The sequence below is a fragment of the Salmo trutta genome, chromosome 26 (genome assembly GCF_901001165.1).
Source record: "Salmo trutta chromosome 26, fSalTru1.1, whole genome shotgun sequence".
NCBI classification, from domain to species: Eukaryota; Metazoa; Chordata; class Actinopteri; order Salmoniformes; family Salmonidae; genus Salmo; species Salmo trutta.
In genome coordinates, this window is record NC_042982.1 from 28,024,465 (window position 1) to 28,047,019 (window position 22,555).

The following is a 22,555-nucleotide window of genomic DNA, read 5'->3' on the forward strand; positions in this document are numbered from 1 at the left end:
GAAGTGTTGGCTTTGGGGATGACGGGTGAAATATACCTGCTGGAGCGCGTGCTACGGGAGGGTGTTGCTATGGTGACCAATGAGCTGAGATAAGGCGAGGCTTTAACTAGCAAAGACTTATAGATGACCTGGAGCCAGTGGGTTTGGCGACGAATATGTAGCGTGGGCCAGTCAACGAGAGCATACAGGTCGCAGTGGTGGGTAGTATATGGGTCTTTGGTGACAAAACGGATGGCACTGTGATAGACTACATCCAGTTTGCTGAGCAGAGTGTTGGAGGCTATTTTGTAAATGGCATTGCCGAAGTCAAGGATCGGTAGGATAGTCAGTTTTACGAGGGTATGTTTGGCAGCATGAGTGAAGGAGGCTTTGTTGCGAAATAGGAAGCCAATTCTAGATTTAATTTTGGATTGGAGATGCTTAATGTGAGTCTAGAAAGAGAGTTTACAGTCTAACCAGACACCTAAGTATTTGTAGTTGTCCACATATTCTAAGTCAGAACTGTCCAGAGTAGTGATGCTCGTCGGGCAGGCGGGAGGGTGCAGGCAGAAATCGGTTGAAGAGCATGCATTTAGTTTTACTAGCATTTAAAAGCAGTTGGAGGCCACGGAAGGAGGGTTGTATGGCATTGAAGCTTATTTGGAGGTTTGTTAACACAGTGTCCAAAGAAAGGCCAGATGTATACAGAATGGTGTCGTCTGAGTAAAGGTGGATCAGAGAATCTCCAGCAACAGGAGCGACATCATTGATATATTCAGAGAAAAAAGTCGGCCCAAGAATTGAACCCTGTGGCACCCCCATAGAGACTGCCAGAGGTCCGGACAACAGGCCCTCCGATTTGACACACTGAACTCTATCTGAGAAGTAGTTGGTGAACCAGGCGAGGCAGTTATTTGAGAAGCCAAGGCTATTGAGTCTGCCGATAAGAATGCACTGATTGACAGAGTCAAAAGCCTTGGCCAAGTCAATGAAGATGGCTGCACAGTACTGTCTTTTATTGATGGCGGTTATGATATCTTTTAGGACCTTGAGCGTGGCTGAGGAGCACCCACGACCAGCTCGGAAACCAGATTGCATAGTGGAGAAGGTATGTTGGGATTCTAAATGGTCGGTGATCTGTTTGTTAACTCGGCTTTCGAAGATTTTAGAATGGCAGGGCAGGATGGATATAGGTCTATAACAGTTTGGGTCTAGAGTGTCTCGGCAGCTATCCAATCTTCGGAGATCTCAGACGATACAAAAGAGAGGTTGAATAGGCTAGTAATAGGGTTTACAACAATTTTGGCAGATAATTTTAGCTAGAGAGGGTCCAGATTGTCTAGCTCAGTTGATTTGTAGGGATCCAGATTTTGCAGCTCTTTCAGAACATCAGCTGTCTGGATTTAGGTGAAGGAGAAGCAGGGGGGGGGGGGCTTGGGCAAGTTGCTGCAGGAGGTGCAGAACTGTTGGCCGGGGTAGGGTTAGCCAGGTGGAAAGCATGGCCAGCCGTACAAAAATGCTTATTGAAATTATCGATTGTCGTAGATTTATCGGTGGTGACAGTGTTTCCTATCCTCAGTACAATATTCAGCTGGGAGGAGGTGCTCTTATTCTCCATGGACTTTAGTGTCCCAAAACGTTTTGGAATTAGTGCTATAGGATGCAAATTTCTGTTTAAAAAAGCTAGCCTTAGCTTTCCTAACTGACTGAGTATATTGGTTCCTGACTTCCCTGAAAAGTTGCATATCGCGGGGGCTCTTCGATGCTAAAGCAGAACGCCACAGGATGTTTTTGTGCTGGTCAAGGGCAGTCAAGTCTGGGGTGAACCAAGGGCTATATCTGTTCTTAGTTCTACATTTTTTGAATGAGGCATGCTTATTTAAGATGGTGAGGAAAGTACTTTTAAAGAATAAGCAGGCATCCTCTACTGACGGGGTGAGGTCTATATCCTTCCAGGATACCCGGGTCAGGTCGATTAGAAAGGCCTGCTCGCTGAAGTGTTTAAGGTGAGCGTTTGACAGTGATGAGGGGCGGACCCATTACGCACGCAGTCAATGAGGCAGTGATCGCTGAGATCCTGGTTGAAGACATCAGAGGTTTATTTAGAGGGCAAGTTGGTCAGGATGATATCTAAGAGGGTGCCCATGGTTATGGGTTTAGGGTTGTACCTGGTAGGTTCCTTGATAATTTGTGTGAGATTGAGGGCATCTTGCTTAGATTTTAGAACGGCCGGGGTGTTAAGCATGTCCCAGTTTAGGTCACCTAACAGTACGAACTCTCAAGATAGATGGGGCAATCAATTCACATGTGGTGTCCAGGGCACAGCTAGGGGCTGAGGGGGTCTATAACAAGTGGCAACGTTGAGAGACTTGTTTCTGGAAAGGTGGATTTTTAAAAGTAGAAGCTCGAATTGTTTGGGCACAGACCTGAATAGTATAACAGAACTCTGCAGGCCATCTCTGCAGTAGATTGCAACTCTGCCCCCTTTGGCAGTTCTGTCTTGTCGGAAAATGTTGTAGTTGGGATGGAAATTTCAGGATTTTTGGTGGCCTTCCTAAGCCAGGATTCAGACATGGCTAGGACATCAGGGTTGGCGGAGTGTGCTAAAGCAGTGAATAAAACAAATTTAGGGAGGAGGCTTCTGATGTTAACATGCATGAAACCAAGGCTTTTACGGTTACAGAAGTCAACAAATGAGAGCACCTGGGGAATGGGAGCGGTGCTGGGGGCTGCAAGGCCTGGGTTAACCTCTGCATCACCAGAGGAACAGAGTAGAAGTAGGATAAGGGTATGGCTAAAGCCTATAAGAACTGGTCGTCTAGTGCGTTCGGAACAGAGAGTAAAAGGAGCAGATTTCTGGGCGTGTACGAATAGATTCAAGGCATAATGTACAGACAAGGGTATGGTAGGATGTGAGTACAGTGGAGGTAAACCTAGGCATTTTGTGAGAGAGGTTTGTGAGAGAGGTTTTGTCTCTAGAGGCACCAGTTAAGCCAGGTGAGGCCACTGCATGTGTGTGTGGGGGGGGGACAAAAAGGCTATCTAAGGCATATCGGGCAGGGCTGGGGGCTCTACAGTGAAATAATATAATAATCACTAACCAAAACAGCAATAGACAAGGCATATTGACATTAGTAAGAGGCATGTGTAGCCGAGTGATCTTAGGGTCCAATGAGTAGCAATAGGTGAGTCAGGGAGCCGATTCAGTAGTCGATACTATGCTAGGCAAGCTGGAGACACAGCGATTCAGACAGCTAGCGGGCCGGGGATAGCAGATGGGCCTTCCGCAACGTTACAACGTTAGAGCCTGTTGAAACCACCTCGGACAATTACGGCGGCAGACCAGTTGTGATGGATCGGCGGGGCTCCATGTCGGCAGTAAAGGGTCCAGGCCAATTGGCAAAAGAGGTATTGTAGCCCAAGAATTAGCTGGTGGACCTCTTCGGCTAAACGGGAGATGGGTCTAGCTCGAGGCTAGCTCAAGGCTAACTGGTGCTTGCTTTGGGACATAGACGTTAGCCAGGAGTAGCCACTCGGATCCGGTGTAAAGGTTCAGAGCTTGCGGTGGGAATCCGGAGATGTGGTAGAGAAAAGATGTCCGATATGCTCTGGGTTGATATCGTGCAGACTGGCAGGTATTGACTGAGCTGAGGCTGGCTGGTGTCCGAGTTAACGGTGAAGACCACTAGCAGTGGCTAACTGACTACTAGCTAGTAGCTAGTTAGCTGGCTAGCTCCTGATGGGGGTTCCGGTTATAAAGTATAAAAATAGCAGATCCGACCACATTGGGTGAGGCGGGTTGCAGAAGAGTATATTCAGTCCGTAGATGGAAGGTGAGAATAAAATATATACGAAATATATACGGGGGAAAAAACGAGGAAAATTATATAGGACACACGTCCGACTGCTACACCATCTTGGAACAACCAAAATGCACAACCACATACACAGTGTGACTTAATAGTACCTGTATGAGTTCAGGTCTGAGGTTGATGGTGCAGAGCCAGTCTCCCAGTCGAGGGTAGCTGGCCAGAGCCTGGGTCCTCTGTCTCTCAGGCACTCTCTGCTTACACTGCAGCTGCTTACAGATGTACTTAATCAGCTTCACCTGGAGGGGGCGACAACACAAACACAAGAGTGATAAGACGCCGCTTGGTCTGATCTCCAAAAATATTGATGGGGAAAATGTAATTAAGAAAGTTCACAAAATAACTGAAACAGAGACGATGCTAAGCAAAAGCATAATCCTGAAAGTAATTATAACAAAGTAGAACAAAATGAGTGGAAACTAAAACTTGCAGCACAGTGTGTGGGAGTTTCATTTAATTTTAACAAAGGAGACAAACTGACAACTGCAGGTGTGAAACCCACTGATGTTTGAGAACAAACTGCATAGTATTTCTTTCTTGTTATTTTCAGCATGAGGTCTGGTGTTCTATGCAAAACGCAGGTGAGAAGTGAGACTAAGCTCAGGCTGAGGAAATCCCCCTGTCAACTGAGAGAGAGAGAGAGGGAGAGAGAGATCCACTGAGTGTAGATGAGAACACCTGCTCTTTCCATGACATAGACTGACCAAGGGAAAGCCATGATCCCTTATTGATGTCACTTATTAAATCCACTTCAATCAGTTAAGGTGAAGGACAGGAGACAGGTTAAAGAAGAATTTTTAAGCCTTGATACAATTGAGACATGGATTGTGTATGTGTGCCATTCAGAGGGTGAATGGGCAAGACACAAGATTTAAGTGCCTTTGAATGGGGTATGGTATTAGGTGCCATGCACAACAGTTTGTGTCAAGAACTGCAACGTTGCTGGGCTTTCACGCTCAACCGTTTCCCGTGTGTATCAAGAATGGCCCACCACCCAAAAGACACAACTTGACACAACTGTGGGAAGCATTGGAGTCAACACTGGCCAGCATCTCTGTGGAACGTTTTTTCTACACCTTGTCGAGTCCATGCCCCAACGAATTGAGGCTGTTCTGAGGGCAAAAGGGGTGGGGGGGTGTTACTCCATATTAGGAAGGTGTTCCTAATGTTTTGTACTCTCAGGCCTTAAAAAGGACAACTTTGTCTCAGAAGCACCTCAGTGTTAAAAACTCTCAAGAACATGAATGTAGAATTTTGATGAAGGAGAGGAAACGAGGAGAAAAAGCCTCTGTAGAATATTGATATGCACTCCTACCTCCTTAACAGAGAAGGTAGAGAGGGAGGGGACAGTTTCAGTTCATCTTTGACTTACTGTGTTTTTAACAGTTCTCCACTCAGAGCAGCTAACAGCAAATAGTCCTCATTACATACAAACTCAAAAGGAACACAGAGCAATTTTTATCATGGGGGCGTCGGCCTGTGCCACTGCCATGACAACTGAGCGCCATGGAAACCCTGCAGCCACCAATGGCAGAATCCGTTTATGTCAAAGATGAGATTATGGGCGATAGACCAGTTAGAGCAAGGATGGGCAACACTAATGGGGGTGTGGACCACAAAAGTCGTGAGGAACTATTGGATATAAGAGCAATGTCAACTCACCAACATTACGACCAGGAATACGACTTTCCCAAAGCGGATCCTCGGTTTGGTCCACCACCCAGGACAATGGATCGGATCCCAGCCGGCGACCCAAAACAACGGCGCCGCAGAAGGGGCAGACAGAGCGGTCTTCTGGTCAGGCTCCGTAGACAGGCAGATCGCGCACCGCTCCCGAGCATACGACTCGCCAATGTCCAGTCTCTTGACAACAAGGTAGACGAAATCCGAGCAAGGGTTGCTTTCCAGAGAGACATCAGAGATTGTTATGTTCTTTGTTTCACGGAAACATGGCTCACTCGGGATACGTCATCAGAGTCGGTACAGCCACCTGATTTCTTCACAAGGCTAATCTGAAAACAAGGCTCCCTAAATTTGATCAGCATATCGAATGTGCGACCCGGGCTGGCAAAACCCTGGATCATTGTTATTCTAACTTCCGCGACGCATATGAAGACCTCCCCCGCCCTCCTTTCGGTAAATCTGACCACGACTCCATTTTGTTGCTCCCAGCCTATAGACTAAAACAGGATGCGCCCGTGGTCAGGTCTGTTCAACGCTGGTCCGACCAATCGAATTCCACGCTTCAAGATTGCTTCGATCACGTGGACTGGGATATGTTCCGCATAGCGTTGGACAATAACATTGATGAATACGCTGATTCGGTGAGCGAGTATATTAGCAAGTGCATTGGTGATGTTGTACCCACAGCATCTATTAAAACATTCCCCAACCAGAAACCGTGGATTGATGGCAGCATTCGCGCAAAACTGAAAGCGCGAACCACTGCTTTTAATCAGGGCAAGGGGACCGAAAACATGACCGAATACAAACAGTGTAACTATTCCCTCCGCAAGGCAATCAAACAAGCTAAGCGTCAGTATAGAGACAAAGTAGAGTCGCAATTCAACAGCACAGACACGAGAGGTACAGTGAGGGAAAAAAGTATTTGATCCCCTGCTGATTTTGTACATTTGCCCACTGACAAAGAAATTATCAGTCTATAATTTTAATGGTAGGTTTATTTGAACAGTGAGAGACAGAATAACAACAAAAAAATCCAGAAAAATGCATGTCAAAAATGTTATAAAATGATTTGCATTTTAATGAGGGAAATAAGTATTTGACCCCTCTGCAAAACATGACTTAGTACTTGGTGGCAAAACCCTTGTTGGCAATCACAGAGGTCAGACCTTTCTTGTAGTTGGCCACCATCTCAGGAGGGATTTTGTCCCACTCCTCTTTGCAGATCTTCTCCAAGTCATTAAGGTTTCGAGGCTGACGTTTGGCAACTCGAACCTTCAGCTCCCTCCACAGATTTTCTATGGGATTAAGGTCTGGAGACTGGCTAGTCCACTCCAGGACCTTAATGTGCTTCTTCTTGAGCCACTCCTTTGTTGCCTTGGCCGTGTGTTTTGGGTCATTGTCATGCTGAATACCCATCCAATGCGCTGGCTGAGGGAAGGAGGTTCTCACCCAAGATTTGACAGTACATGGCCCCGTCAAATGATGCGGTGAAGTGGTCCTGTCCCCTTAGCAGAAAAACACCCCCAAAGCATAATGTTTTCACCTCCATGTTTGACGGTGGAGATGGTGTTCTTGGGGTCATAGGCAGCATTCCTCCTTCTCCAAACACGGCGAGTTGAGTTGATGCCAAAGAGCTAAATTTTGGTCTCATCTGACCACAACACTTTCACCCAGTTGTCCTCTGCATCATTCAGATGTTCATTGGCAAACTTCAGACGGGCATGTATATGTGCTTTCTTAAGCAGGGGAACTTTGCGGGCGCTGCAGGATTTCAGTCCTTCACGGCGTAGTGTGTTACCAATTGTTTTCTTAGTGACTATGGTCCCAGCTGCCTTGAGATCATTCACAAGATCCTCCCGTGTAGTTCTGGGCTGATTCCTCACCGTTCTCATGATCATTGCAACTCCACGAGGTGAGATCTTGCATGGAGCCCCAGGCCGAGGGAGATCGACAGTTCTTTTGTGTTTCTTCCATTTGCGAATAATCGCACCAACTGTTGTCACCTTCTCACCAAATTGCTTGGCGATGGTTTTGTAGCCCATTCCAGCCTTGTGTAGGTCTACAATCTTGTCCCTGACATCCTTGGAGAGCTCTTTGGTCTTGGCCATGGTGGAGAGTTTGGAATCTGATTGATTGATTGCTTCTGTGGACAGGTGTCTTTTATACAGGTAACAAACTGAGATTAGGAGCACTCCCTTTAAGAGTGTGCTCCTAATCTCAGCTCGTTACCTGTATAAAAGACACCTGAGCCAGAAATCTTTCTGATTGAGAGGGGGTCAAATACTTATTTCCCTCATTAAAATGCAAATCAATTATAACATTTTTGACATGCGTTTTTCTGGATTATTTTGTTGTTATTCTCTCTCTCACTGTTCAAATAAACCTACCATTAAAATTATAGACTGATCATTTCTTTGTCAGTGGGCAAACGTACAAAATCAGCAGGGGATCAAATACTTTTTTCCCTCACTGTATGTGGCAGGGTCTACAGTCAATCACGGACTACAAAAGGAAAACCAGCCCCGTTGCGGACCACGATGTCTTGCTCCCAGGCAAACTAAACAACTTCTTTGCTCGCTTTGAGGACAATACAGTGCCACTGACACGACCCGCTACCAAAACCTGTGGGCTCTCCTTCACTGCAGCCAACGTGAGTAAAACATTTAAACGTGTTAACCCTCGCAAAGCTGCCGGCCCAGACGGCATCCCCAGCCGCGTCCTCAGAGCATGCGCAGACCAGCTGGCTGGTGTGTTTACGGACATATTCAATCAATCCTTATCCCAGTCTGCTGTTCCCACATGCTTCAAGAGGGCCACCATTGTTCCTGTTCCCAAGAAAGCTAAGGTAACTGAGGTAAATGACTATCGCCCCGTAGCACTCACTTCCATCATCATTAAGTGCTTTGAGAGACTAGTCAAGGACCATATCACCTCCACCCTACCTGACACCCTAGACCCACTCCAATTTGCTTACCGCCCCAATAGGTCCACAGACGACGCAGTCGCAATCACACTGCCCTCACCCATCTAGACAAGAGGAATACGTATGTAAGAATGCTGTTCATCGACTACAGCTCAGCATTTAACACCATAGTACCCTCCAAAGTCGTCATTAAGCTCGAGACCCTGGGTCTCGACCCCACCCTGTGAAACTGGGTCCTGGACTTCCTGACAGGCCACTCCCAGGTGGTGATGGTAGGTAACAACATCTCCACCCCACTGATTCTCAACACTGGGGCCCCACAAGGGTGCGTTCTCAGCCTTCTCCTGTACTCCCTGTTCACCTATGACTGCGTGGCCATGCACGCCTCCAACTCAATCATCAAGTTTGCAGACGACACTACAGTGGTAGGTTTGATTACCAACAACGACGAGATGGCCTACAGGGAGGAGGTGAGGGCCCTCGGAGTGTGGTGTCAGGAAAATAACCTCACACTCAATGTCAACAAAACAAAGGAGATGATAGTGGACTTCAGGAAACAGCAGAGGGAGCAGCCCCCTATCGATATTGACGGGACAGTAGTGGAGAAGGTGGAAAGTTTTAAGTTCCTCGGTGTACACATCACGGACAAACTGAAATGGTCCACCCACACAGACAGCATGGTGAAGAAGGCGCAGCAGCGCCTCTTCAACCTCAGGAGGCTGAAGAAATTCAGCTTGTCACCAAAAACACTCACAAACTTTTACAGATGCACAATCGAGAGCATCCTGTCGGGCTGTATCATCGCCTGGTACGGCAACTGATCCGCCCACAACCGTAAGGCTCTCCAGAGGGTAGTGAGGTCTGCACAACGCATCACCGGGGGCAAACTACCTGCCCTCCAGGACACCTACATCACCCGATGTCACAAAAAGGCCAAAAAGATCATCAAGGACAACAACCACCCGAGCCACTGCCTGTTCACCCCGCTATCATCCAGAAGGCGAGGTCAGTACAGGTGCATCAAAGCGGGGACCAAGAGACTGAAAAACAGCTTTTATCTCAAGGCCATCAGACTGTTAAACAGCCATCACTAACATTGAGTGGCTGCTGCCAACATACTGACTCATCTCTAGCCACTTTAATAATGAAAAAATTGATGTAATAAATGTATCACTAGCCACTTTAAACAATGCCACTTTATATAATGTTTACATACCCTACATTACTCATCTTATATGTATATACTGTACTCTATACCATCTACTGCATCTTGCCTATGCAGTTCGGCCATCGCTCATTCATATATTTTTATGTACATATTTTTTTCATTCCTTTACACTTGTGTGTATAAGGTAGTTGTTGTGAAATTGTTAGGTTAGATTAGTTGTTAGATATTACTGCATGGTCGGAACTAGAAGCACAAGCATTTCACTACACTCGAATCAACATCTGCTAACCATGTGTATTTGACAAATACAATTTCATTTGATTTGACATTACAGCCTTATTCTAAAATGGATTATTAAATTGTATTTTTTTTCTCATCAATCTTCACACAATAACAGGTTTTTAGAAATGTTTGTCAATGTATAAAATAAAATAAACGGAAATATGACATTTACATAAGTGTTTAATCAGTATTTTGGCAGCGATTACATTTACATTACATTTTAGTCATTTAGCAGACGCTCTTATCCATAGCGACTTACAGTAGTGAATGCATACATTTCATAATTTTTTTTCTTCTCCGTACTGGTCCCCCGTGGGAATCGAACCCACAACGCTGCCTCGATTCTTCTTGGGTATGTCGCTACAAGCTTGGCACACCTGTATTTGGGGAGTTTCTACCAATCTTCTCAGCAGGTCCTCTCAAGCTCTGTCAGGTTGAATGGGGAGTGTTGCTGCACAGCTATTTTCAGGTCTCTCCAGAGATGTTCGATCAGGTTCAAGTCCAGGCTCTGACTGGGCCACTCAAGGACATTCAGAGACTTACATTTACATTACATTTTAGTCATTTAGCAGACGCTCTTATCCAGAGCGACTTACAGTAGTGAATGCATACATTTCATTTTTTTTTTAAATCCATACTGGTCCCCCGTGGGAAGCGAACCCACAACCCTGGCATTGCAAACACCATGCTCTACCAACTGAGCCATACGAGACTTGTCCCGAAGTCACTCCTGTGTTGTCTTGGCTGTGTGCTTAGGGTCATTGTCCAATTAGAAGGTGAACCTTTGCCCCAGTCTGAGGTCCTGAGTGCTCTGGAGCAGGTTTTCATCAAGGATCTCTCTGTACTTTGCTCCGTTCATCTTTTCCTCGATCCTGTCTAGTCTCCCAGTCCCTGCCACTGAAAAACATCCCCACAGCATGACGCTGCCACGACCATGTTTCACCGTAGGGATGGTGCCAGGTTTCTTCCAGATGTGTTGTTTGGTATTCAGGCCAAAGACTTCGATCTTGGTTTCATCAGACCAGAGAATCTTGTTTCTTGCAATTATTTTGCCTCTATGGCCTATTTATTGCCTACCTCCCTACTCTTCTACATTTGCACACACTGTACATAGATTTTTCTATTGTGTTATTGACTGTATGTTTGTTTATGTGTAACTCTGTGTTGTTGTTTTTGTCGCACTGCTTTACTTTATCTTGGTCAGGTCGCAGTTGTAAATGAGAACTTGTTCTCAACTGGCCTACCTGGTTAAATACAGGTGAAATAAAAAAAATCTAAAAAAATTGTTTCCCATGGTCTGAGAGTCTTTAGGTGCCTTTTGGCAAACTCCAAGTGGGCTGTCATATGCCTTTTACTGAGGAGTGGCTTCCGTCTGGCTACTCTACCATAAAGGCCTGATTGGTGGATTGTCGCAGAGATGGTCTCTGTCAGAGTGACCATCGGGTCAGAGTGACCATTGCGTTCTTATTCGCCTCCCTGACCAAGGCCCTTCTCCCCTGATTGCTCAGTTTGGCAGGGCGGCCAACTCTAGGAAGAGACTTGGTGGTTCCAAACTTCTTCCATTTAAGAATGATTGAGGCCACTGTGTTCTTGGGGACCTTCAATGCTGCAGACATTTTTTAGTACCCTTCCCCAGATCTGTGCCTCAACACAATCCTGTCTCAGAGCTCTACGGACCTCATGGCTTGGTTTTTGCTCTGACATGCACCTTCAACTGTGGGACCTTATATAGACAGGTGTGTGCCTTTCTAAATCATGTCCAATCAATTGGAATTACCACAGGGGCACTCCCATCTCAAGGATGATCAATGGAAACAGGATGCACCTGAGCTCAATTTCGAGTCTCATAGCAAAGGGTCTGAATACTTATGTAAATAAGGTTTTTCTGTTTTTTTTTATTATACATTTGAAAAGTCTAAAAACCTGATTTAGCTTTGTCATTATGTGGTATTGTGAGTAGATTGCTGAGAAAGAATATATACTTAATCAATTTTAGAATAAGGCTGTAAAGTAAGGGGTCTGAATACTTTCTGAAAGAATCCCTCTGTCCAGTCACAATAATTACTTCTAGTCTTACCCCTCTGTCCAGTCACAATAATTACTTCTAGTCTTACCCCTCTGTCCAGTCACAATAATTACTTCTAGTCTTACCCCTCTGTCCAGTCACAATAATTACTTCTAGTCTTACCCCTCTGTCCAGTCACAATAATTACTTCTAGTCTTACCCCTCTGTCCAGTCACAATAATTACTTCTAGTCTTACCCCTCTGTCCAGTCACAATAATTACTTCTAGTCTTACCCCTCTGTCCAGTCACAATAATTACTTCTAGTCTTACCCCTCTGTCCAGTCACAATAATTACTTCTAGTCTTACCCCTCTGTCCAGCCACAATAATTACTTCTAGTCTTACCCCTCTGTCCAGTCACAATAATTACTTCTAGTCTTACCCCTCTGTCCAGTCACAATAATTACTTCTAGTCTTACCCCTCTGTCCAGTCACAATAATTACTTCTAGTCTTACCCCTCTGTCCAGTCACAATAATTACTTCTAGTCTTACCCCTCTGTCCAGTCACAATAATTACTTCTGGTCTTACCCCTCTGTCCAGTCACAATAATTACTTCTAGTCTTACCCCTCTGTCCAGTCACAATAATTACTTCTAGTCTTACCCCTCTGTCCAGTCACAATAATTACTTCTAGTCTTACCCCTCTGTCCAGTCACAATAATTACTTCTAGTCTTACCCCTCTGTCCAGTCACAATAATTACTTCTAGTCTTACCCCTCTGTCCAGTCACAATAATTACTTCTAGTCTTACCCCTCTGTCCAGTCACAATAATTACTTCTAGTCTTACCCCTCTGTCCAGTCACAATAATTACTTCTAGTCTTACCCCTCTGTCCAGTCACAATAATTACTTCTAGTCTTACCCCTCTGTCCAGTCACAATAATTACTTCTAGTCTTACCCCTCTGTCCAGTCACAATAATTACTTCTAGTCTTACCCCTCTGTCCAGTCACAATAATTACTTCTAGTCTTACCCCTCTGTCCAGCCACAATAATTACTTCTAGTCTTACCCCTCTGTCCAGTCACAATAATTACTTCTAGTCTTACCCCTCTGTCCAGTCACAATAATTACTTCTAGTCTTACCCCTCTGTCCAGTCACAATAATTACTTCTAGTCTTACCCCTCTGTCCAGTCACAATAATTACTTCTAGTCTTACCCCTCTGTCCAGTCACAATAATTACTTCTAGTCTTACCCCTCTGTCAGCACAATTCTAGTCTACCCCTCTGTCCAGTCACAATAATTACTTCTAGTCTTACCCCTCTGTCCAGTCACAATAATTACTTCTAGTCTTACCCCTCTGTCCAGTCACAATAATTACTTCTAGTCTTACCCCTCTGTCCAGTCACAATAATTACTTCTAGTCTTACCCCTCTGTCCAGTCACAATAATTACTTCTAGTCTTACCCCTCTGTCCAGCCACAATAATTACTTCTAGTCTTACCCCTCTGTCCAGCCACAATAATTACTTCTAGTCTTACCCCTCTGTCCAGTCACAATAATTACTTCTAGTCTTACCCCTCTGTCCAGCCACAATAATTACTTCTAGTCTTACCCCTCTGTCCAGTCACAATAATTACTTCTAGTCTTACCCCTCTGTCCAGTCACAATAATTACTTCTAGTCTTACCCCTCTGTTCAGTCACAATAATTACTTCTAGTCTTACCCCTCTGTCCAGTCACAATAATTACTTCTAGTCTTACCCCTCTGTCCAGTCACAATAATTACTTCTAGTCTTACCCCTCTGTCCAGTCACAATAATTACTTCTAGTCTTACCCCTCTGTCCAGCCACAATAATTACTTCTAGTCTTACCCCTCTGTCCAGTCACAATAATTACTTCTAGTCTTACCCCTCTGTCCAGTCACAATAATTACTTCTAGTCTTACCCCTCTGTCCAGTCACAATAATTACTTCTAGTCTTACCCCTCTGTCCAGCCACAATAATTACTTCTAGTCTTACCCCTCTGTCCAGTCACAATAATTACTTCTAGTCTTACCCCTCTGTCCAGTCACAATAATTACTTCTAGTCTTACCCCTCTGTCCAGTCACAATAATTACTTCTAGTCTTACCCCTCTGTCCAGTCACAATAATTACTTCTAGTCTTACCCCTCTGTCCAGTCACAATAATTACTTCTAGTCTTACCCCTCTGTCCAGTCACAATAATTACTTCTAGTCTTACCCCTCTGTCCAGTCACAATAATTACTTCTAGTCTTACCCCTCTGTCCAGTCACAATAATTACTTCTAGTCTTACCCCTCTGTCCAGTCACAATAATTACTTCTAGTCTTACCCCTCTGTCCAGTCACAATAATTACTTCTAGTCTTACCCCTCTGTCCAGTCACAATAATTACTTCTAGTCTTACCCCTCTGTCCAGTCACAATAATTACTTCTAGTCTTACCCCACCCCTCTGTCCAGTCACAATAATTACTTCTAGTCTTACCCCTCTGTCCAGTCACAATAATTACTTCTAGTCTTACCCCTCTGTCCAGTCACAATAATTACTTCTAGTCTTACCCCTCTGTCCAGTCACAATAATTACTTCTAGTCTTACCCCTCTGTCCAGTCACAATAATTACTTCTAGTCTTACCCCTCTGTCCAGTCACAATAATTACTTCTAGTCTTACCCCTCTGTCCAGTCACAATAATTACTTCTAGTCTTACCCCTCTGTCCAGTCACAATAATTACTTCTAGTCTTACCCCTCTGTCCAGTCACAATAATTACTTCTAGTCTTACCCCTCTGTCCAGTCACAATAATTACTTCTAGTCTTACCCCTCTGTCCAGTCACAATAATTACTTCTAGTCTTACCCCTCTGTCCAGTCACAATAATTACTTCTAGTCTTACCCCTCTGTCCAGTCACAATAATTACTTCTAGTCTTACCCCTCTGTCCAGTCACAATAATTACTTCTAGTCTTACCCCTCTGTCCAGTCACAATAATTACTTCTAGTCTTACCCCTCTGTCCAGTCACAATAATTACTTCTAGTCTTACCCCTCTGTCCAGTCACAATAATTACTTCTAGTCTTACCCCTCTGTCCAGTCACAATAATTACTTCTAGTCTTACCCCTCTGTCCAGTCACAATAATTACTTCTAGTCTTACCCCTCTGTCCAGTCACAATAATTACTTCTAGTCTTACCCCTCTGTCCAGTCACAATAATTACTTCTAGTCTTACCCCTCTGTCCAGTCACAATAATTACTTCTAGTCTTACCCCTCTGTCCAGTCACAATAATTACTTCTAGTCTTACCCCTCTGTCCAGTCACAATAATTACTTCTAGTCTTACCCCTCTGTCCAGTCACAATAATTACTTCTAGTCTTACCCCTCTGTCCAGTCACAATAATTACTTCTAGTCTTACCCCTCTGTCCAGCCACAAACATTACTTCTAGTCTTACCCCTCTGTCCAGCCACAAACATTACTTCTAGTCTTACCCCTCTGTCCAGCCACAAACATTACTTCTAGTCTTACCCCTCTGTCCAGCCACAAACATTACTTCTAGTCTTACCCCTCTGTCCAGCCACAAACATTACTTCTAGCACTTTTTGGAGCTGAATTTAATAGGGCAGTGTTTTAAGTATTTCGTTTTTTCAAAGCCGGATTTTAACTTACCTCTTACCCCAAAAGCTGCAACTGTAAATCTAGATGTTTTAGTTCATGTGTAAGCTCCCATCTTCAAACACTGATGGCCCTGGTAGGTTTTAGGGAGCCTGGCCTAGTCAAATCAAATCAAATTGTATTTGTCATATGCACCGTGAAATGCTTACTTACAAGCCCTTAAACAACAATGCAGACTTTTTTAAAGAAAACATTTGCTAAAAAATATAAATAATAATAAAATAAAGTAACAAAAAAAGTTACACAATAAAATACCAAAAATTAGGCTATATAAAGGGGGTACCGGTACTGAGTAAATGTGCGTGGGTACGGCTTAGTCGAGGTAATTCAGATCATATGTACATGTAGGTAGGGGTAAAGTGACTATGCATAGATAATAAACAGCAAGTAGCAGCAGCGTAAAAAGGGGGTCAATGCAAATAGTCTGGATAGCCATTTGATTAACTGTTTAGCAGTCTAACGGCTTGGGGGTAGAAGCTGTTAAGGAGCCTTTTGAACCTAGACTTGGCACTCAGGTACCGCTTGCCGTGTGCTCACTGGAACAACATGAAAGTTTTATCAGCACTAGACCAGTCTGAGGGAGACTGTCTCTGAATGCCCTCCTGTCTCTCTCCCTATCAGAGAATGGCCGTAGTTGATTTGATGCACTTGACTGAGCGACTAGAGTAAGCCAGGCGGTGTTGGTTTGCACCAGACAACGCCTGGCCTCGTTCCACTGTGGCGCTCGCCGTTATTCACTGTCTATCTTTCTCTCCATCTCCCAGCTCTGTTACATGGCATTGACACTCAGCAAGGGGTGGGGCCCGATGAGTGGGTCCATGGGGCAGACAGGCAGCACGTATCTGTGCCCACCTGTTTTACCACAGTGTATGTAACCAAATTGTGTGTATTGTGTGTGACAATGACCCAAGGGAAGGGCCTTTTCACTGATAGAATAAAGGAGGTGGCCTTGGCTGCCAGTGCTCAACCTTTCAATGTTAGTCTCTATGTACCAGACAAAGCCTGCGTGGGGGTGGGATGATAGTGGTTTAAGGTATAATTCTCAGCCACTATCCCAGTTCATATCTTGAAGCTGTGCTTGTACTGTATATTGCGGTTATGAAAAATACCACAGTATCCACATTTTTTCCATCTGTGGAAAAAACATTTGTGTGCGTCTTAGTGAAGGCAAAGGAAACAGTGATAGATGTGACAAAGAGTGCGAGCGAAAAGGTCAAGAAAGGAAGGAGAAAGCGAACAAGACAGAGGGAAAGAAAGATGAAAGGGGGGGACAGATCGTTTGCAAAACCACATGGGAGTTTCCTGACACCACACCACCTATCATTTTGTATTTCTGTTTCTTCCACTGACTTCACCGTAGCTGCTGCTTAGGAAAATCTTCAAAATGATCAAACTAGCACTTCTATGATCTTACCAATGAAGTGGGAGAGAGACTCAAAAGTAAAAATCTCTGAAAAATGATGATCAATAGAGATAATACGGGCCATGTCCATCCCTGGGTTGCCAGATCTGATTACAGAGTAGAAGCTGACCACCGGAACATTAGTTAGTGTATGGAAATCAGATGAGGGCTATTAATTAGGTGTGGTCAGTCTGTAGATTTAACTTTAGACTGAAGGAGTCACAGGGCTCTGTAATAAGGTCACAGTAGCACTAGGGCTGTGGCGGTCATGACATTTTGTCGGCCGGTGATTGTCATGCAAATAACTGCCGGTCTCAGAGTAACGTTAATGAACATAAACATGTTTAGCATTCCTTGGCTCCCACGCAGAGCCTAGAAGCCACTGATGCGGACCTTCGGAACATCTACAAAAGTCTAATTAAGTGTAATAAATCCATTTAACTTAGCCTACACCATCACAATAAACCCATTATGTATTTTAGGAAGGTCTAAAGAAACATTACGTGAAGAAAATGTAGCCTAATTCAGAAGAACAGAACAGCATATTCTGAGTCATCCTTATCCCTAATCTGGATATGCCATATGGCTGTGGGCTACACAAGTAAAGCTGTCATCAAGGCAAAGGGTGGTTTTGATTTGTATAACACTTTTTATTTGTCCACTTTAGTTGTGATTACAAACCTTGTCAAAACATATAGGCCTATGGGCGAGGCTACATGATGCATGCCACTATGATTTGAAAAAGTAGCAAAAAAAGGCATGCGCTCTTTATTGCCTTAGACTGCACACGCTGAGCATCATTCACAAGTGATAATATAGTCACCCATCAGACTATTCTCAATGTAATCTTGTCTTCACATATACTAAATAATATATGTGTGAAATGAGTTTTCATTTAGGACGGGCCATTATCATGCACTTGTCGGAACAGGGGCAGGGTAAAAAATACATGACATGCGTAGGACGCTTTTCCCACAGGTTCATTTTCATGCCAGCCAGGCTACTCCGGTTGTAAAGCGAAGCAATGTGCATTTTAATATTAGAAAAGTTGAGGAATAAATATAGTTAGCCTACTTCACTGCAGCTAATATGAGGAAGTTGAAAACCAGTCGGAAACACAACACCACTTCTGCAATTACATAAGAAAAATGTTTCAGGCAGCACCAAACATCTCTCCATTTCTTCATCATCTGGTGTCCAGCAACGCTCAAATCTAGCCTATCCCAACCCCCCACACATCTGTCCTGTCCTGACAGACAACATCTACATCTTGTGGTCAGAGTCCTTTATCCATCACTTTAAGGCAATGACAGCATAGGACAGTGCTACTCGTCTGCAATATCCATTGTAAACACAATACAGGCCGTTGTCACGTCCTGACCATAGTAAGTTGTTATTTTCTATGGTAGAGTAGGTCAGGGCGTGACAGGGGATGTTTGTCTTTGTTTTGTATTTCTATGTTCAGTTTCTAGTTTTGTATTTCTATGTTGGTTTTGTTTGGTATGATCTCCAATTAGAGGTCGTCGTTGTCTCTAATTGGAGGTCATATTTAAGCTGATGTTTGTCCCACCTGTTTTTGTGGGTGATTATTTGGGAGTAGTGTTTGTTTCTCCTCTGCGCCACGGTTTGTTGTTTTGTTGTTTCAAGTTATTGGTGTATTTGCAAACGTTTCAAGGTAATAATAAATGTGTGGAACGAAACACACGCTGCACTTTGGTCCGCTCCTTTTGACAGGCGTGACAGAATCACCCACCACCAAAGGACCAAGCAGTGTGGTATGGATCAGCAGGACAAATGGACTTGGGAGGAGATATTGGACGGGAAAGGACCCTGGAGGCAGGCTGGGGAGTATCGCCGTCCTAAGGAGGAGATCGAGGCAGCAAGAGCGGAGCGGCGATACTACGAGGCGCTATATCTACCAAGAGGCAAGTGCGAGAGGCACCCCCAAAAAACATTTTTGGGGGGGGCACACGGGGAGATTGGCAGAGTCAGGTTGGAGACCTGAGCCAACTCCCCGTGCTTACCGTGGGGAGCGAGTGACCGAGCAAGCAGTGTTATGCGGTGATGCGCACTGTGTCGCAGGGCGCACTCACAGCCCGGTGCGCTCGGTGCAAGCTCCTCACCGTTGCCGTGCTAGAGTTGGCCGTCTGCCAGGAAGAAGTACGCCGGCTCAGCCTATCTGGTCTCCAGTGCGTTTCTTCGGCCCAGGTTATCCTGCACCTGCTCTACGCACGGTACCCCCCCGTTCACCTGCGCAGCCCAGTTCGTCCTGTGCCAGCGCTCCGCCCTTGCTGGGCTCAAATAACCATCCAGCCAGGACGGGGTGTGCCAGCCCTAAGCTCCAGACCTCCAGTGTGCCTCCACGGCCCAGTATACCCTGTGCCTGCTCTGAGCACCCAGTCTCCTGTGCGTCTCCCCAGTCCGGTGAGACCAGTTCCAGCTCCCCGTAGGAAGCCTCCAGTGATGATCAATGGTCCGAAGGCTCCAGTGATAATCCATGGCACGAAGCCTCCAGTGATGAGCCATGGCCCAGAGCCTGTAGTGATAATCCATGGCACGAAGCCTCCAGTGATGATCCACGGTATGGAGCCTGCAGCGACGGTCCACGGTACGGTGCTCTCCAATTAGAGGCAGCTGGTCATCATCTCCTCTAATTGGAGGTCATATTTAAGCTGATGTTTGTCCCACCTGTTTTTGTGGGTGATTATTTGTGAGTAGTGTTTGTTTCTCCTCTGCGTCACGGTTTGTTGTTTCAAGTTAATGGTGTATTTGCAAACTTTCACGGTAATAATAAATATGTGGAACGAAACACACGTTGCACTTTGGTCCGCTCCTTTTGACAGCCGCTTACACCAGTGGCGGTTCTAGCTTGTATGGCTCCCTGGGCGAACCCAGCCTTCAGCCACCATTGTGCACGAATTGTAATTTTTTATTCAGACATTTGGAACGACACAAATAAATAATCATAACATTTACACTACTGTTCAAAAGTTTGGGGACACTGTCCTTGTTTTTGAAAGAAAAGCAAAACATTTTTGTCCACTAAAATAACATCAAATGGATCAGAAATACAGTGTAGACATTGTTAATGTTGTAAATGACAATTGTACCTGGAAACGGCTGATTTTTTTAATGGAATATCTACAGTTGAAGTTGGAAGTTTACATACACGAGTCATTAAAAATCGTTTCTCAACCACTGCACAAATTTCTTGTTAACAAACTCAGTGCCTCTTTGCTTGACATCATGGGGACATCAGCCAAGACCTCAGAATAAAAAATGTAGACCTCCACAAGTCTGGTTCATCCTTGGGAGCAATTTCCAAACGCCTGAAGGTACCACGTTCATCTGTACAAACAATAATACGCAAGTATAAACACCATGGGACCACGCAGCCGTCATACCGCTCAGGAAGGAGACATGTTCTGTGCAAATCGATCCCAGAACAACAGAAAAAGACCTTGTGAAGATGCTGGAGGAAACAGGTACAAAAGTATCTATATCCAGAGTAAAATTAGTTGTATATCGACATAACCTGAAAGGCCGCTCAGCAAGGAACAATCCACTGCTCCAAAACCACCATAAAAAAGCCAGACCTCAGTTTGCAACTGCACATGGGGCCAAAGTTTGTACTTTTTGGAGGAATGTCCTCTGGTCTGATGAAACAAAAATAGAACTGTTTGGCCATAATGACCATCGTTATGTTTGGAGGAAAAAGGGGGAGGCTTGCAAGCCAAAGAACACCACCCCAACCGTGAAGCACGGGGGTGGCAGCATCATGTTGTGGGGGTGGTTTGCTGCAGGAGGGACTGGTGCACTTCGCAAAATAGATGGCATCATGAGGCAGGAAAATTATGTGGATATATTGAAGCAACATCTCATGACATCAGTCAGGAAGTTAAAGCTTGGTTGCAAATGGGTCTTCCAAATGGACAATGACCCCAAGCATACTTCCAAAGTGTGGCAAAATGGCCTAAGGACATCAAAGTCAAGGTATTGGAGTGGCCGTCACAAAGCCCTGACCTCAATCCCATAGACAATTTGTGGGCAGAACTGAAAAAGCATGTGCAAGCAAGGAGGCCTACAAACCTGACACAGTTACACCAGCTCTGTCAGGAGGAATGGTCCAAAATTCACACAATTTATTGTGGGAAGCTTGTGGAAGGCTACCCAAAACGTTTGACCCAAGTTAAACAATTTAAAGGCAATGCTACTGTAACAGTGTAGGTTCCGTCCCTCTCTTCGCCCCAACCCGGGCTCGAACCAGGGACCCTTGCACACATCACCAACTGACACCCCACGAAGCATTGTTACCCACCGCGCCACAAAAGCAGCAAGGGGAAATCCTACTTCAAGTCTCAGAGCGAGTGACGTCACTGATTGAAATGCTATTAGCGCGCACCACCGCTAACTAACTAGCCATTTCACATTGGTTACACTACTGAATACTAATTGAGTGAATGTAAACTTCTGACCCACTGGTAATGTGATGAAAGAAATAAAGCTGAAATAAATAATTCTCTCTACTATTATTCTGACATTTCACATTCTTAAAATAAAGTGGTGATCCTAACTGACCTAAGACAGGGAATTTTTACTCTGATTAAATGCCAGGAATTGTGAAAAACTGAGTTTAAATGTATTTGGTAAAGGTGTATGTAAACTTCCGACTTCAACTGTACCTGCTATAGGAATACAGCACATCAGACTGTTCATCTATGGGCCAGCGCGATATGCACGATATCACTGTATCATTTGTATTTATTTTAAGAATGTGGTGTGCTCGCAATGTCTATTATTTTCTATATAAAAACCAATCTAGTAGCCTATATCATGGGCACAACACACATCAAAGAGTGTAATGTTCCACTGTCTCTCTCTCTCGCTCACACAAACACACACACCAATAAGGTGAAGTTTATTATGATAACTGTCGAAGTGTATGTTATGGCTATGCTGACCATACTGTACCTCCAAAGTGCGTATTTCTTTCTGCGTGAGGTCGCTCAATGCAGCGCATTTGGTTCGGAGTCCTTGTAAACTAGAGATGGAGATCTCGATCATATTCTGGATGAGTTCGCACTGACGGAGTGCGTCCTTGTCCATCGCTGCGCCGCCTTCACTGTCCCCGTCCGATAGTTAATTACTTTAAACCATCCTTCCACCTTTGACTGGCACACTATCCATTCCTCGTCATTGGCACGGCTTGACAGGTTGGGTTGAGTTTGGACAGTTAAAAAGTAGGCACGCTACAGGAACACATACAAACAAATAATCTACATTTAGTAATAGACTCCCAAGAGCTGCAAACAAAACGAATAGAACAGTTCATTTAAAACCTTTAAAGTCTTAGCTGTCTGTCACTTCACTTAGCACACCGTGGGTTCCGTGTATTCTCAAGAGCTACGTAGTTTACTTATGCACGGTGTTTGACAGAGTGGCCGCGTTCCAGGTCGTCTTTTAACCTCTTTCACACTGCTCCAGAAGATCATATCTCACAACTCCTGGAGAACTGTTTATCCTATCAGGATATATAATAAGATATAGAA

The 22,555-nt window shown here is 44.6% G+C and overlaps 1 protein-coding gene across 2 annotated transcripts in view; it reads right to left on the reverse strand.

Moving 5' to 3' along the window:
- The window catches only part of LOC115163577 (kinase suppressor of Ras 1), a 68,620-nt gene extending 46,225 nt beyond the window's left edge, over window positions 1-22,395 (reverse strand). The window contains exons 1-2 of one of the 2 annotated variants that reach the window (XM_029715569.1): window positions 21,978-22,395; window positions 3,947-4,087 (exon numbers count right to left, since the gene is read on the reverse strand). In XM_029715569.1, coding sequence (XP_029571429.1) covers window positions 3,947-4,087; window positions 21,978-22,112 — 276 coding nt within the window. In that variant the 5' untranslated portion in view covers window positions 22,113-22,395. The remainder of the gene's footprint in view (window positions 1-3,946; window positions 4,088-21,977) is intronic. The other variant, XM_029715570.1, reaches the window with a different exon arrangement.
- Window positions 22,396-22,555: the final 160 nt, after the last annotated feature.